This window comes from Physeter macrocephalus, chromosome 19 (genome assembly GCF_002837175.3).
Source record: "Physeter macrocephalus isolate SW-GA chromosome 19, ASM283717v5, whole genome shotgun sequence".
NCBI classification, from domain to species: Eukaryota; Metazoa; Chordata; class Mammalia; order Artiodactyla; family Physeteridae; genus Physeter; species Physeter macrocephalus.
Window position 1 is genome coordinate 3920227 of NC_041232.1, and position 15274 is coordinate 3935500.

General features: G+C 40.2%; 1 protein-coding gene and 1 pseudogene across 1 annotated transcript in view; one reads left to right on the plus strand and one right to left on the minus strand.

Annotated features, from left to right (window-relative positions):
- The window catches only part of DRG1 (developmentally regulated GTP binding protein 1), a 13508-nt gene extending 4741 nt beyond the window's left edge, over window positions 1–8767 (minus strand). The window contains exons 1-6 of the mRNA XM_055080675.1: window positions 8747–8767; window positions 8290–8359; window positions 6205–6374; window positions 3649–3779; window positions 2083–2250; window positions 1706–1828 (exon numbers count right to left, since the gene is read on the minus strand). Of these exons, the coding sequence (XP_054936650.1) occupies window positions 1706–1828; window positions 2083–2250; window positions 3649–3779; window positions 6205–6374; window positions 8290–8359; window positions 8747–8767 (683 nt within the window). The remainder of the gene's footprint in view (window positions 1–1705; window positions 1829–2082; window positions 2251–3648; window positions 3780–6204; window positions 6375–8289; window positions 8360–8746) is intronic.
- A 1348-nt stretch (window positions 8768–10115) lies between these two features.
- LOC102992477 (heterogeneous nuclear ribonucleoprotein R-like) lies at window positions 10116–12336 on the plus strand (annotated as a pseudogene).
- The last annotated feature ends 2938 nt before the right edge of the window (window positions 12337–15274 follow it).

Here is a 15274-nt window from a genome sequence, read left to right on the forward strand (position 1 = left end):
GAAAAAAAAAAAAAAAAAAGAAAGAAGCCATAACTGATAGGTCTCCTGATTTCTTAGAATATAGGAAGGTAATTTTTATCCATGGGCTTCCAATACTAACAGTATGATGTGCTACTGATGGAAATGAGTGAACAAGACACTGAGACCAGCCTCACAGAGACTAAAAACTATGTACCAAGGGGTAGAAAACATTGGCCATATTATTTTTATATTGTCTTTGCTTTAAAAATCTTTATTACCCCCAAAAATAATCACAAGATTTCACTTTTTTAAATAAAAAAAGATAAACAAGTAACAAGAACAGATACATCACCATTAGTAAAACAAATACATATCAAATCTTTCAAATGTACTAACAAGCAAGATAAATGCAACGTAATCATTTTACTATCTTAAGTTAGAAAACTAATTTTTAGCAGTCAAATTCAGTGCCTGCAATAGAGTCAGTGCCTTGTATTTTGCTGATGGCAAAATGTAAACAGGTTCAGCCCTTTCGGAAAACAATGCAGCAAAACATATCATAAGCCATATAATCATTAATCCTACTTTTGGATTAAAGAAATAAAAAGGGAAAGGTCTGTGCGTTAAGACTAGAAACTTACATAAAGTAGCAAAAGATAGAAAAACTATGGTTATAAAAATTATATAAATAAATCTTATAACACAGAGAAAACATTTATATAGTAAATTATCAAAGGATGTGTGCATGTGGTCAAGGACACAAAGGGAATGCAAAAGGGACACGTCATAATTAGTAGGCCTAAAGCTGAATTTTTTTTTATTATTAAGACAGTTAAAATGCTATTTGTGCAATAATTTAAAAACAAAAACAGGAAACTAGTGACCAAATAAAATTCTATTTGCTTTCATATGTCTCTTCTCCAAAATATTTTTCTCCCCTTTCATTAATTCCTTGGTTAAGCTACAATTCAGAGGCTTTTGAACAGTGTTCCGTTACCATGGAAGGCAGGAACTATCCTGTAATCTATAAATTTTGAAAAAAGAAAATGTCTAACTTCTCCCAAGATTCTCCTTCATTGATTCAAGTATGTGCCAAAATATAATGATTTGAGGGCAGTAGAAATTAGCACCTGTGTGGATACAGTTACTTGTGATAAAAGGAATGTTAAGCTTAATAAAGGACTTCACTCTTTCAGTATTCTTAGGGTCAGAAACAAGTATTAATATTTTAAAAACTATTTCTGGACTTCCCCTGCGGTCCAGTGGCTAAGACTCCACGCTTCCACTACAGGGGGCATGGGTTCAATCCCTGGTCAGGGAACTAAGATCCCACATGCCACACGTTGTGGCAAAAAAAAAAAAAAAAAAAATTCCACCTGTATCAGCAGTGAGGAGTATGAGAAAGATCAGGGGGATTTACTCATGCAAAAGGTTTAGAGAGGCGCTCAGTACCCAGTGAAGCCCAGTATGATGCTGGCAGGAAGAATTAACATTTTGTGTTTGCCAAGAGGAAGACGAATTAAAAAGAGAAAGTCAGAGCACTTTGTACTGCCAGCCCTCCCAACCTGAAAAGGCTTTTAGGGTTCTTCCTGCTCCAAGCTGGCATGGTTTTAAGAAGACACTGCAAAGTTCTAACCAAGCAAGCATCTCCTAATACCTAATTTCTATAATACTATCCTAAGAATTATTAGTAGAACCAGTAGCTCACAGGGAAAAGAAGGCACCATGGGCCCACAATACTTACTATTTAAATTCTTTGATAAGATTTTTGTGAATCTTCATGCAGAAATCCTCCACCGTGGTCCTGGAGTAAGGCAGCACCACTGGGGATGTGTAATCTGGCAACTGGCCTTTGGGTTTGGTGTAACTAGAACACAGAGGGAATAGAGGTTGCCTACTTCTTGGAATGTTTCATGTGTGAATGCAAATCAACCCTCCATCACCCCGGAGATCAGACCCAGATAACCTCTATCTTGAGGAAGAAAGTGCCCTCAATATAGCCTCGCAGATGAGAGGAAATATCTCCAAAAATAGATTATGTTAATGAGCTCCAGAGGGTATCATTTTAGGACAGTCTAGTTTAAATCCTACAGTAATATTACCCTATCCACTAAGACTTACATCCTCACTAGTTTCAGATAGTCCCAGATCTTTTCCAACAGGTCATCAAAATTCCAGCGGTGATGTGCAGAGATGGGCACACAGTGAGGCACCTTATAGATGATATCCAATTCCTCAATGGAGATCTGATCAATCTTATTTAACACATAGATACAGGGGATATAGACTCTGTAGAAGAAAAATAATACGTGAGTCTGGAGCTGTGGACAAGACTGTCAGTCTGATTATCAGCACCCTCTCACCCAGGACCCCAAATCAGAGACTCTTAAATGGGATCATAAGAAAGTCAGCCAAAAAAAAGAAAAAGCTTCCTACCAAAATAAGGTAGAACATCCAAAAAGTGAACTATGGGTTGAGAAGTAACAAAACTCAAGCCGTAGTCCCTAGCCATGCAACTAATTACTGAGAAAGCATCCTGCAGTGGAAAGAAAACAAGCTTTGGAGTCACAAAGAATGAATTTATTCCCAGCTCTGTCACTTTCTAGACATGTGTCCCTGGGCAAGTCTCAGAGTCCAGTTCCCAGAGTTCTTTGACGAACTGTAAGAATGTAAATATATTTTTAATAATATAACTTTTAAAGAATAAAAAAAAAAATTTTAATACAACATCTAGCAATGTCATAATCCTAATGTTCAATCAATAGGACAGCTAAGGTTACTAATAATTAGGCAAGCCACAACTTCTCAGGCTTCCATTACCTCACTTCCAAAACACGTAACTCAAAGCACTAGCTTTTATTTGTTTTCAAAATGCCAGAAATGGACTTCCCTGGTGGAGCAGTGGTTAAGAATCCGTCTGCCAATGCAGAGGACATGGGTTCGAACCCTGGTCCGGGAAGATCCCACATGCCGTGGAGCAACTAAGCCCATGTGCCACAACTACTGAGCCTGTGCTCTAGAGCCTGCAAGCCACAGCTACCAAGCCTGCGCGCCTAGAGTACATGCTCCACAACAAGAGAAGCCACTGCAATGAGAAGCCCGCGCACCGCAACAAAGAGTAGCCCCCGCTTGCCACAACTAGAGAAAGCCCGCGTGCAGCAACGAAGACCCAACGCAGCAATAAATAAATAAATAAATAATTTATTTTAAAATGCCAGAAATAATTTTAACAGTAATTTCAATTATTACTTAATTTCAAATACTAGTAAGAGTAATGTCTCATGGAATAGGGTTTCAGCTCTGTTCCCTTAGAGAAAATAGACACAGCCAGTCTGCTCTCAGTTCTGCAGAACAGCCTACAGGATTTCTCAGATGGATTAACTCTGTGAGAGCAGATTGAGAACCTACCCTCTTCGACCATCATATGACACAGAGCTTAGGGGATAGCCTAGTTCACAGCAAGTTAACTGAAACAAGCAATTAGATTATCATGATCAAATTGCAGAGCAAAGAAGGACGTCAGCAATCAAGATCAACCCTTCATTTTACAGCTAAAGAAAGCAAGGTCCACTATTATTTAAGATAACAGCACAACTGGAGTTAGAATCAATGGCTGCCAGATTCATAATCCAATGTTGTTGCCATTACAACACTTCAAATTCAAACTCAGGCACATTTAGTCAGTACCTGTTTCCTTCCACCACGTCAATGAGGTCATCTGCTGTGGCATCACTACGCAGAGTCACATCAGCATTATGGATTTTGTATTCAGCCAGAATGCTCTTCACAGTTTCAGCATCCAGTTCACTCTGAGGGCACTGAATGGGCATAGAAGACAATGACTGGTCAGAGAGCAAAAAAAAAACCTCCTAAGAGTATCTACTGATGTACCTGGATAATCCTAGATAAGGTGCAAACTTATTTCTAAAGACCATTATCCTGGATGAGAGTACCTGACTTTCAGTAGGAAATACTCAAGAACTAAAAATCTTTCCAAACTCAAAGGAAGGTGCTATGGTATGAATTGTGTCCCCATCCCCACCCAAATTCATATGTTGAAGACCTAACCCCAGTATCTCAGAATGTGACTGGAGACAGGGTCTTTAAAGAGGTAATTAAATTAAAATGAGGTCATATGGGTGGGCCCTAATCCAATGTGACTCACATTCTTACAAGAAAAGGAGATTAGGACACAGACACAGAGGGGAAGGTCTATGAAGACAGAGGAGAAGACAGCCATCTACAAGCCAAGGAGAGAGGCCTCAGAAGAAACCAGTCCTGCTCACACCTTGACGTCAGATATCCAGTCTCCAAAATTAGAAAATTAAATTTCTGTTGTTCAAGCCACCCAGTCTATATAGTACTTTATTATGGCAGCCTTAGCAAAAATACAGAAAGAATGCTCAAACATTATGACAGGATAATAGAAAAAATCTTTTGGGCAGGACAGCTTAAATCTATGCCAGTCAAATAATCTGGACCTCTAGAATGTTAAATGTTGTAGGAAATTCTCAGTCCTCAATTATATGACTTAGAAGCAGCATTTGACAGAATTGATCATTCTACCAATCTGCAACACTTTCTTTAATTGGCTTCCAGGATTCCAAACTCTTCCAATTTTCCTTCTTCTTTGTCTGAGATGTCTTATTTGCTGATTCTTCCCATCTCCCAGCGTCTAATCATTGTGGGGGACGGAGGGAGGTGTCACAAAGCTCAATCCTTGAACCTCTTTTCTATTTATACTTTCTTCCTCAGCTAAGTTATCCCAGCTAAGCTCATGGCTTTAAAATTGATAACCACTAAATGTATAGCTCCAACCCAGATCATCATTCCTCACATGCCTATTTGACAGTAACACTTGGAGGTCTAATTTAAGTTTACTGGCATCTCAAACCGAACATCTGATCTTCCCCTCCTCTCCAAACCTATTCTACACAAAGTCCTACTGTTTTAGTCATGAGAGTCCATTTTTCTAGCTCAGGACAAAAACTCACCATCACCTCCTTCTCTCACAACCCATATCCAGTCCAGCTGTAATTTCTACCAACTATTTCCAAAATCTTTCCACAATCAACCACTCCACATCTCCACTGTTACAACTCTGGTCTAAGAAGCCATCACTTCTTGACTAGATTATTACAATAACCTCTTAAATGGGTTCTGTGCTTCTGTACTTAACCCATTTCAGTCTGCTCTCAACAAACAGCCAGACTGATTCCATTAAAACCTGAATCAATTTTACTCCACAGACTGGAACCCAACCAAAAGTTACCCATCTCCTGCAAAGTAAAAGCATGTTTGGCCCTATGCTATGACTTTGTTTCTTACCACTCTCCTGCCTGCTCACTCTGCTGTTCCTCAAACGTGCAAAGGAACCCTCTACCTCAGGGCCCTGCACTTGGATGTTCCTGCAACATGAAACGCTCTTCCTCAAGATATTCATTTGGTTCACTCCTTCATGTCACCCCAGTGAAGATTTCTCTGATCAACCTACTTAAAACTGCAACCCTCCCACCAACACTCTCCATCCTCTTTCCCTAGTTTACTTTTGTCCTTAGTTTATCATTATCTAATATACTATAATCACTCATTAATTTTGTTTGCTACATTCCCCATTAGAATATAAGGGCAGGGGCTTCCCTGGTGGCGCAGTGGTTGAGAGTTCGCCTGCCGATGCAGGGGATGCGGGTTCGTTCCCCGGTCCGGGAGGATCCCACATGCCGCAGAGCGGCTGGGCCCGTGAGCCATGGCTGCTGAGCCTGCGCGTCCGGAGCCTGTGCTCCGCAAAGGGAGAGGCCACAGCAATGAGAGGCCCACGTACTGCCCAAAAAAAAAAAAAAAAAAAAAAAAAAAATAAGGGCAGGAATTTTTGTCTATTTTGCTCCCTCTTCCATTTCCCCTGAAAGCTTAAAACAATGTGTGGCCCATGGTAGATGCTCTATAAATCTGTGTTGAATGAATGAAAATAGATGATATCAGCAGCCATCTACTTCATGCAAATGTAAGATTGGTCTTTAGTCCCATACCACCCCAAATAACCCAAAGGAAGAAATAAAGTCACAAAGGTAAGTAAGTCTGAGACCGACTCTTGTCCTACTCTCTCAGTCATTACGACAACATGTGTTACCTCAATTAGTGCTGGGAGAAGCCAGGCAATTTCCAAATGTCAATGTCTATGTACCACAATCCACTCTCCACCCCAGTCCCTTCAGCAACCTGTCCCATATCACCTTTTCCACTTACAGTGGCTGTGAGATTAATGCCTCCTTTATCCTTCTTCTTAAAGCCAATGTTGGGGGGTTTGCTGTTCAAGCGAATGCCAAAGCCTTCCAGCTCATTTTCTATTATCTTCTTATGTCCCAAGGGTTTCAGGACATCCAGAACAATCAAGATCAAGTTACACGTTCTGGCCACTGAAGAATTGAAAATAAAAATTTTTTCAAAGCTCATTAAAGACTTAACATAATTCAAATACTCCAAAAGGGGGAGGGGGTGGTACAGAGTTCCTACACTTAAGGATTTTTTTTTTTAATAAATACACAGACACACGTGAAGTTCTTAAGCTTTCCAAAGATTTATGCCAGAAGTCAATCTGCAATGTATTCTGTTTTCTATTAGTGTATCTAGAGGATGTGTCAACTTCTAGATACACTAGTAGAAAAATAATTTGGAATGAAGATACAAACCAGGCAATAACCTGAATCCCTGAAAAAGTTCAGAAAGATTTAAGACTAAGAATTCTAAAAGAATAAGATTATCCAGTTAGCATATTTTCTGTCGACTTTTTTGAGATATAATTTATAAAAAATAAAGTGTTAAGCACATGGTTTGATGACATATGTACATACCTGTATAACCACCAGAGCAACTGAGATTCAGAGGACTTCCATCACCTCCAAAAGTTCCCTTATACCCCTTTGCAATGAATCTTCCCTTCAATTCCCAATCAACCACTAATCTGCTTTTCTTCTTTTTTAAAAAAAATTTATTTATTTATTTTTGGCTGCCTTGGGTCTTCGTTGCTGCTGCACACGGGCTTTCTCTTGTTGCGGTACGCGGGCTTCTAATTGCAGTGGCTTCTCTTGTTGCAAAGCACAGGCTCTAGGCACGCGGGCTTCAGTAGTTGCAGCACGTGGGCTCTAGAGCACAGGCTCAGCAGTTATGGTGCACGGGCTTAGTTGTTCCGCGGCATGTGGGATCTTCCCAGAGCAGGGCTTGAACCGTGTCCCTTGCACTGGCAGGCAGATTCTGAACCACTGCGCCACCAGGGAAGTCCACTGATCTGCTTTTCTGTCACCATAGATTAAGTTGCATGTTTTAGAATTTCATATAAATAGAATTATACCAAATCTAGTCTTTTGTGCCTGGCTCTTTTAATTTAGCATAATGTTTCTGATAGTCATCCATGAATGACTTCAAACCTATAATTCCATAAATAGCTAAATTAATAACATAAGGGTAGAATAAAAATACTTTCAAACATGAAAAGAAAAACCAGAACAATGTACCTATTATTCACTCTTTTTCAGTAAGTTTCTAAAGAATGTACTTCAGCAAAACATGAAAATAACCCAAAAAAGGTAAGACGCTGACTCTAAGAAATAGGGGATCCCACACAAGAACGCAAAAGAAAATCTCAGGATGACAGCCATGCAAAAAGCCTAGAGCTGCATTATCCAATACAGCATCCACTAGCCACCTGGGGCTATTCAAATTTAAATTAATTAAAATTCAATAAAATTTTGGGCTTCCCTGGTGGCTCAGTGGTTGAGAGTTCGCCTGCCGATGCAGGCGACACGGGATCGTGCCCCGGTCCGGGAAGATCCCACATGCCACGGAGCGGCTGGGCCCGTGAGCCATGGCCACTGAGCCTGCGCGGTCCGGGAAGATCCCACATGCCGTGGAGCTGCTGGGCCCATGAGCCACGGCCGCTGAGCCTGCGCGTCCGGAGCCTGTGCTCTGCAACGGGAGAGGCCACAACAGTGAGAGGCCCGCGTACCGCAAAAAAAAAAAAAAAAAAAAAGGAAAGAAAAAGAAAAGGCATGGGTGGGAGTCAGGAAACCTGAGTTCTAGCTCTGAATCTGCCACAACAGTGCAACACTGCACCAATGCACTTCACTTCTCCTGTCCTTAGTGTTTCTCTGCAAATGGGGATCTGGACTATTACTCTCTGAGGTCCCTTCAAGTTCCGACATTCTACTCCAGAGAGAAGTCAGGTAAAACTATGCCCTTCATTGTGGTACCAACTCCAAGCCCAACAGTCCCATCTAAAGGAACAGTACCCAGTAAAGGGATGATATCCCAGGATGGTGGCCCTGGAACACTCACCTGCAATGACTTGACGGCCTCTACCTTTCCCATCCTTGGCACCCTCAATGATACCTGGGAGATCCAGAAGCTGGAAGATTAAGGAGAGAAAAGGAAAAACTGATTATAAATCTGAAAAGATCAAATAGAATGATTTATTTCTCAAGTAGTCAAAATTTAGGAGATCCAAATCCAATCTTCCTTATAAGTGAATGTGTAAATCTTACTTTTATTAAGCATCTACTAAATGTCAGCTGCAAGGTTCTTAGATACTTTATCTAGTTCAAAATGCCTAGTAAGTCTGTGAATAAGGATATTGGTTGAGATTCATAGAGGTTAAGTGGTTTGCCCAAAGTCACAGTCTTAATAAACAAGATTATAATCCACATTTTGGGGGCCTGAATCCATTATTCTACATTAATATTTTTCAATATTCCCCCACTTTTCAGAAGGCTGATCCTCCATACAAATTCCTTACTATAGATAATAACTGGATCATGACATTCACAAGCAATAAATCCTGAGACCTTTGTGAATCCTCCAGTTCACAAAAATTTCTGTAGCCATTCTTAATCAGGTAAGCACATAAGAATCACCTATAAAACAATTTAAAATGCAGATATCTGAACTTCATCCTGTATATTCTGATTTGGAAGGGCCAAAGTAGGATTCAGAGATTGATCTGTATTTCAAAAGGCTCCACGGGTGACTCTGATAGGTGTCCCCAGTTGAAAATGACCACTCATTTGCCCAGGAAATGCAATAAAGTAAAACTTCACAGAAGTCACAGTGTATGTACTTAATCATGAGAACATCAAAACCAAATCCATAACACACATGATTCAAATTCACAAACTACAGTTATAAGCCCTTGAGAGTCTGTTAAGAGCATATGTAAAATCTGAAAATACCAAGGGCCATACTACTGTATGGCCAATACGGAATTATCCACATGAACAGACAGGTATATAGCTGTAGCTTATCAAAACATCATTTAAAACTAGCCTTTGCTGGAGAATTCCCTGGCGGGTCAGTGGTTAAGACTCCGCGCTTTCACTGCCAAGGGCCCAGGTTCGATCCCTGGTCTGGGAACTAAGATCCCACAAGCCTCGCGGCAAGGCCAAAAAACAGCAATAACAACAGTAACTAGCCTTCGCTATAAGCATATCTGATATTACAGAAATAAACTTCACATTAAATAAACCACAAGGAAAAAGAACGAACTCAGGAGGTGCTTAGAGAGTTCAACTTTTCCATTCAAGAACCTGCTCAAAATGTCCTTCCTATTCCTCACTACATAATAAATAACATTACCTCCTCTAAAACTTATACAACACATCAGTTAAATTGAGCTACCCTTTCTCTTTCAAAAAACGTAATTTATGTTCAATATACCTGCCTTGACTTGGAAACTTTAGTTACGCTGGTTTAAAAGGCTACACGGGGGCTAATGAGCACACCAGATCTTGATTTCTAAACATCTGTCTCCAATAAAAGGACGAGCGCTCCTTCAGAAGTGGCTGATTCCAGGGCTGGGGCAGGGAAAATATAAGATTAGCCTGGAACATCATGTGGTACCAAAAAAATAAGGAAATACACACAAAAAGATGGGGGCTTCTGGAAAGAACAAAGGAGCCAACCTGAAGGAGTTCCTAATAGTCATACCTGGAACAATTTCAGTAATAAAATAATGGTAGTACTGGATTATAATCCATAAAATAAGATAAATATCCATGAACCCACAATGACACAATTTCAATAAATAAATGGGGAGGGGGGAGGGGTGGTGCGCGCCATTTCTAGTCGTTTTCAAAGCGCCTCACGCTGATTCTCACAGGCCCCCCCAGCTCTGCCCCGCATAATAAAATGGCTAATCAGGTGAATGGTAATGCGGTACAGTTAAAAGAAGAGGAAGAACCAATGGATACTTCCAGTGTAACTCACACAGAACACTACAAGACACTGATAGAGGCAGGCCTCCCACAGAAGGTGGCAGAAAGGCTTGATGAAATATTTCAGACAGGATTGGTAGCTTATGTCGATCTTGATGAAAGAGCCATTGATGCTCTCAGGGAATTTAATGAAGAAGGAGCTCTGTCTGTACTACAGCAGTTCCAGGAAAGTGACTTATCACATGTTCAGAACAAAAGTGCACTTTATGTGGAGTTATGAAGAGCTACAGGCAAAGGGAGAAACAGGGGAGCAAGGTGCAAGAGTCTACAAAGGGACCCGATGAAGCAAAGATCAAGGCCTTGCTTGAGAGGACTGGTTATACCCTGGATGTAACCACAGGACAGAGAAAGTATGGTGGTCCTCCACCAGACAGTGTGTACTCTGGCATGCGACCTGGAATTGGAACAGAAGTCTTTGTAGGTAAAATACCAAGAGATTTATATGAGGATGAGTTGGTGCCCCTTTTTGAAAAGGCTGGTCCCATTTGGGATCTACGTCTTATGATGGATCCACTGTCTGGTCAGAACAGAGGGTATGCATTTATCACCTTCTGTGGAAAGGAAGCTGCATAGGAAGCTGTTAAAACTGTGTGACAGCTATGAAATTCACCCTGGTAAACACCTTGGAGTGTGCATTTCTGTGGCAAACAACAGGCTTTTTGTTGGATCAATTCCAAAGAATAAGACTAAAGAAAACATTCTGGAAGAACTCAGTAAAGTCACAGAGGGTTTGGTGGACGTTATTCTCTATCATCAACCCAATGACAAAAAGAAGAATCGGGGGTTCTGCTTCCTTGAGTATGAGGATCACAAGTCAGCAGCACAAGCCAGACGCCAGCTGACGAGTGGAAAAGTAAAAGTATGGGGAAATGTAGTTACTGTTGAATGGGCTGACCCTGTGGAAGAACCAGATCCAGAAGTCATGGCTAAGGTGAAAGTTTTATTTGTGAGAAACTTGGCTACTACAGTGACAGAAGAAATATTGGAAAAGTCGTTTTCTGAATTTGGAAAACTTGAAAGAGTGAAGAAGTTGAAAGATTATGCATTTGTTCATTTCGAATACAGAGGAGCAGCTGTTAAGGCCATGGATGAAATGAATGGCAAAGAAATAGAAGGGGAAGAAATTGAAATAGTCTTAGCCAAGCCACCAGACAAGAAAAGGAAAGAGCGCCACAAGCTGCTAGACAGGACTCCAGAAGCACTGCGTATGAAGATTATTACTATCACCCTCCTCCTCGTATGCCACCTTCAATTAGAGGTCGGGGTCGTGGTGGGGGGAGAGGTGGATATGGCTACCCTCCAGATTACTATGGCTATGAAGATTACTATGATGATTACTACGGTTATGATTATCACGACTACCGTGGAGGCTATGAAGATCCCTACTACGGCTATGATGATGGCTATGCAGTAAGAGGAAGAGGAGGAGGAAGGGGAGGGCGAGGTGCTCCACCACCACCAAGGGGGTGGGGAGCACCACCTCCAAGAGGTAGAGCTGGCTATTCACAAAGGGGGGCACCTTTGGGACCACCAAGTGGCTCTCTGGATGGCAGAGAGGCCGTGGTTCCTGTGGATCTCGGGGCAACCGTGGGGGCAATGTAGGAGGCAAGAGAAAGGCAGATGGGTAAACCAACCTGATTCCAAGCGCCGTCAGACCAACCAACAGAACTGGGGTTCCCAGCCCATTGCTCAAAAGCTGCTTCAGCAAGGTGGTGACTATTCTGGTAACTACGGTTACAATAATGACAACCAGGAATTTTATCAGGATACTTATGGGCAACAGTGGAAATAGACAAGTGAGGGCTTGAAAACGATACTGGCAAGATACGATTGGCTCTAGATCTACATCCTTCAAAAAAAAAACTGGCTTATCTGTTTCATCTTTAAGTAGCAATTTACTGCCATTTGTATTGGGCTGAAGAAATCACTATTGTGTATATACTCAAGTCTTTTTATTTTTTCCTCTTTTCATAAATGCTCTTGGACATTATTGAGCTTGCGGAGTTCCCTTATTCTGGGAGTTACAATGCTTTTATCCTTTCAGGCTTCATTTTAGCTTCAAAACAAGCTGAGCACACTGTTAAATCATGATTTTGCAGAACCTTTGGTTTTGGACAGCTTCACTTTTTGGATTTAGGATAGATTACCTAGCAAAATGGAGTATGCTGTAAATAAAAATACAAGCTAGTGCTTTGTCTTAGTAGTTTTAAGAAATTAAAGCAAACAAATTTAAGTTTTCTTGTATTGAAAATAACCTATGATTGTATGTTTTGCATTCCTAGAAGTAGGTCAACTGTGTTTTTAAATTGTTATAACTTCACACCTTTTTGAAATCTGCCCTACAAAATTTGTTTGGCTTAAACGTCAAAGCCGTGACAATTTGTTCTTTGATGTGATTGTATTTCCAATTTCTTGTTCATGTAAGATTTCAATAAAACTCAAAAATCTATTCAAAAACAAAATAAATAAATAAATGGGAGCGAAGGAACAGCTCCTCCATATAACAGAATTCCAATTAACAAATGTAGTAGGAAAGAGAAAAACAGAGAATCACCATTAAGCAAGAAGCACAGTAATAACTGTTGCAGATGAGATCCAGACGAATGCTAAAATGAGTGGGCAAGTTTGTGAAACAGCATTTGTATCTTCTCAAAGTATCTCCCCCAAGATATTTATTAACTACAAAAAGAAAGATAATAGCTTTACAGTAGAGAAACCCCACAGACAACACTTGATGGGGGTCAATATTACCAATAATATATACTAACATCATGAATCCCTAAGATGCACTGAGAAGGACATACCACCATTTCTGTAGTATGCTTGCCAAAAAAATATAATACCTCAGTATAATCATAAGAAAACATCAGAGAAATCCAAATTGAGGAAAAGTCTACAAAATAACTAATCAGCACTCTTTTAAGAGTGTCAGGATCATGAAGGACAGGACTGAGGAACTATTATAGATGGCAGGAGAATAGGAGAAAGAACTGAACGTAACATGGGATGATCGCAAATAGAATCTTGAAAAAGAAAAAGAACACTGGGGGGAAAACTGGTAAAAATTCGAACAAGTTCTATAGTTTAGTGACTAGTACTGCACCAGAGTTAATCTATTACTGATAATTATTCTACGTTTATGTAAAGTGCTAACATTAGGGGAAGCAGGGTGATATAAGAGAACCTCAAAATAATTATGCTAAGTGAAAGAAGCCAGCCAAAAAAAAAGAGAGTATATTTACACATGGTCTTATTTATAAAAAACTCTTAACATGTAAACTACAGGATGAAAGGGGCATGAGGAAACTTTGGGGATGATATGCTCACCATCTTGATTGTGGTGATATTTTCACCAGTGTATATATATGTCAAAACTTATCAAATTGTATACTTCCTGTGCAGTTTACTGTATGTGAATTACATTTCAATAAAGATGTCTGAAAAAACAAAAAGTCTATCATCAGTTGTTCCTAAGAAATTAAGTCTAAAGTGTATCTCTTCAGCCCTCCCAAAGATTCTGTAATCTACTTCCACCACTTTGTAAATCTCTGTCTGCTTAAAAAAAAAAAGTATTCCATCAGCAAAAGGCTTTATACTGAGACAAGAGAGCAAGAGCCATGGCAGCTGAACATGGTGGAGAAATTTACTGAAGCCTCTACAAATGTAAAAGCAAGTTAACCTTAGGGCTTCCCTGGTGGCGCAGTGGTTGAGAGTCCGCCTGCCAATGCAGGGGACATGGGTTCGTGCCCCGGTCCGGGAGGATCCCACATGCCGCGGAGCGGCTGGGCCCGTGAGCCATGGCCGCTGAGCCTGCGCGTCCGGAGCCTGTGCTCCGCAGCGGGAGAGACCACGGCAGTGAGAGGCCCGCGTACCGAAAAACAAAAAAAAAAGCAAGTTAACTTTTAGCTTTTCTTGAGAGGGAAATATTTAAAATTACATTAAACTATTTAAATATTTAAAATTACACTGAACTATCTGAATGTGGCAACTAAATTTCATCCAATAAAAACAGTCTATGCTTTACATTTCTGAATTTCAGATTACAACCAACTAAGAGATGAGAAAATAAAAAATATTTCTTCAAATCATGTAACTGTAGGATTTTAAAAATTGGATGTTAACCTACTTCAAACTCAAATGCCTTCAGAGATTAAAGCAGGTACATGTACAAGTCTATATATATACATATATATACATATATATATACACACAAACACACATATACGTATACACATATATATGTATACATATGTACATCCCTGGTTAAGTGGTGGTTCAGCCATTACTTGAACACCTCCAGACATAGTAATTAATTACCTCAAGAGGTACCAATCCATTTTTAGGCACCTTTATTGTTAAGAAGATCTTCTTTCCTAACAACAACAACAAAAAAAACAGAACTCTACCTCTTTGTAATTCTTATTAGGTGGTTCTAATTTTGTACACCATTCCCCACCAAGTCACAGATAATGAGTCCTCTGCCACAAAACACCCTTTTAAAAAAACATTTGAGGGCATTTTAATCCAGTTAAACACACCTACTAGTATGCTTACTTAACTTGGTTTCTGGAGAAAGTCAGAAGGAAAAACAGAGGCAGAGGGCACAGATGGAAAAGAAAGTACCATGGAAAAAAGGAAGAAAAAAACCTGAAAAGGTCAAGAGACTGAAATAAATGACGGTTTTGAGGAAAAGACAAGGAAAGAGAGGGGTTAAGTGGCTATTTATTCTGATATACCCAGAAGCCCTGAGAGAGGTGCCATCTCATCAGGAAAGAGGTTACTCTCTGAGCTGCCAAAGACTCTGAAACCAGATGAAATTAAGCAATGGTCCAGATATGCCCAAGTGTCCTCATTCTTGTTACTATATACATTTGGACATGGAGTCCTAGAAAGGTACATGTCCTAACAGTATCTGCATGGGTACCTAAACAGAAAGAAAAAAAGCCACTGAAAATACCACCAGGACACTGGTCCCTCCCTACTTCAGATTCTATAATAAAGAAGCATGAATGTACTTCACAGTTCACTGCGTAGCTGAGAAAGAGGGAAAACAA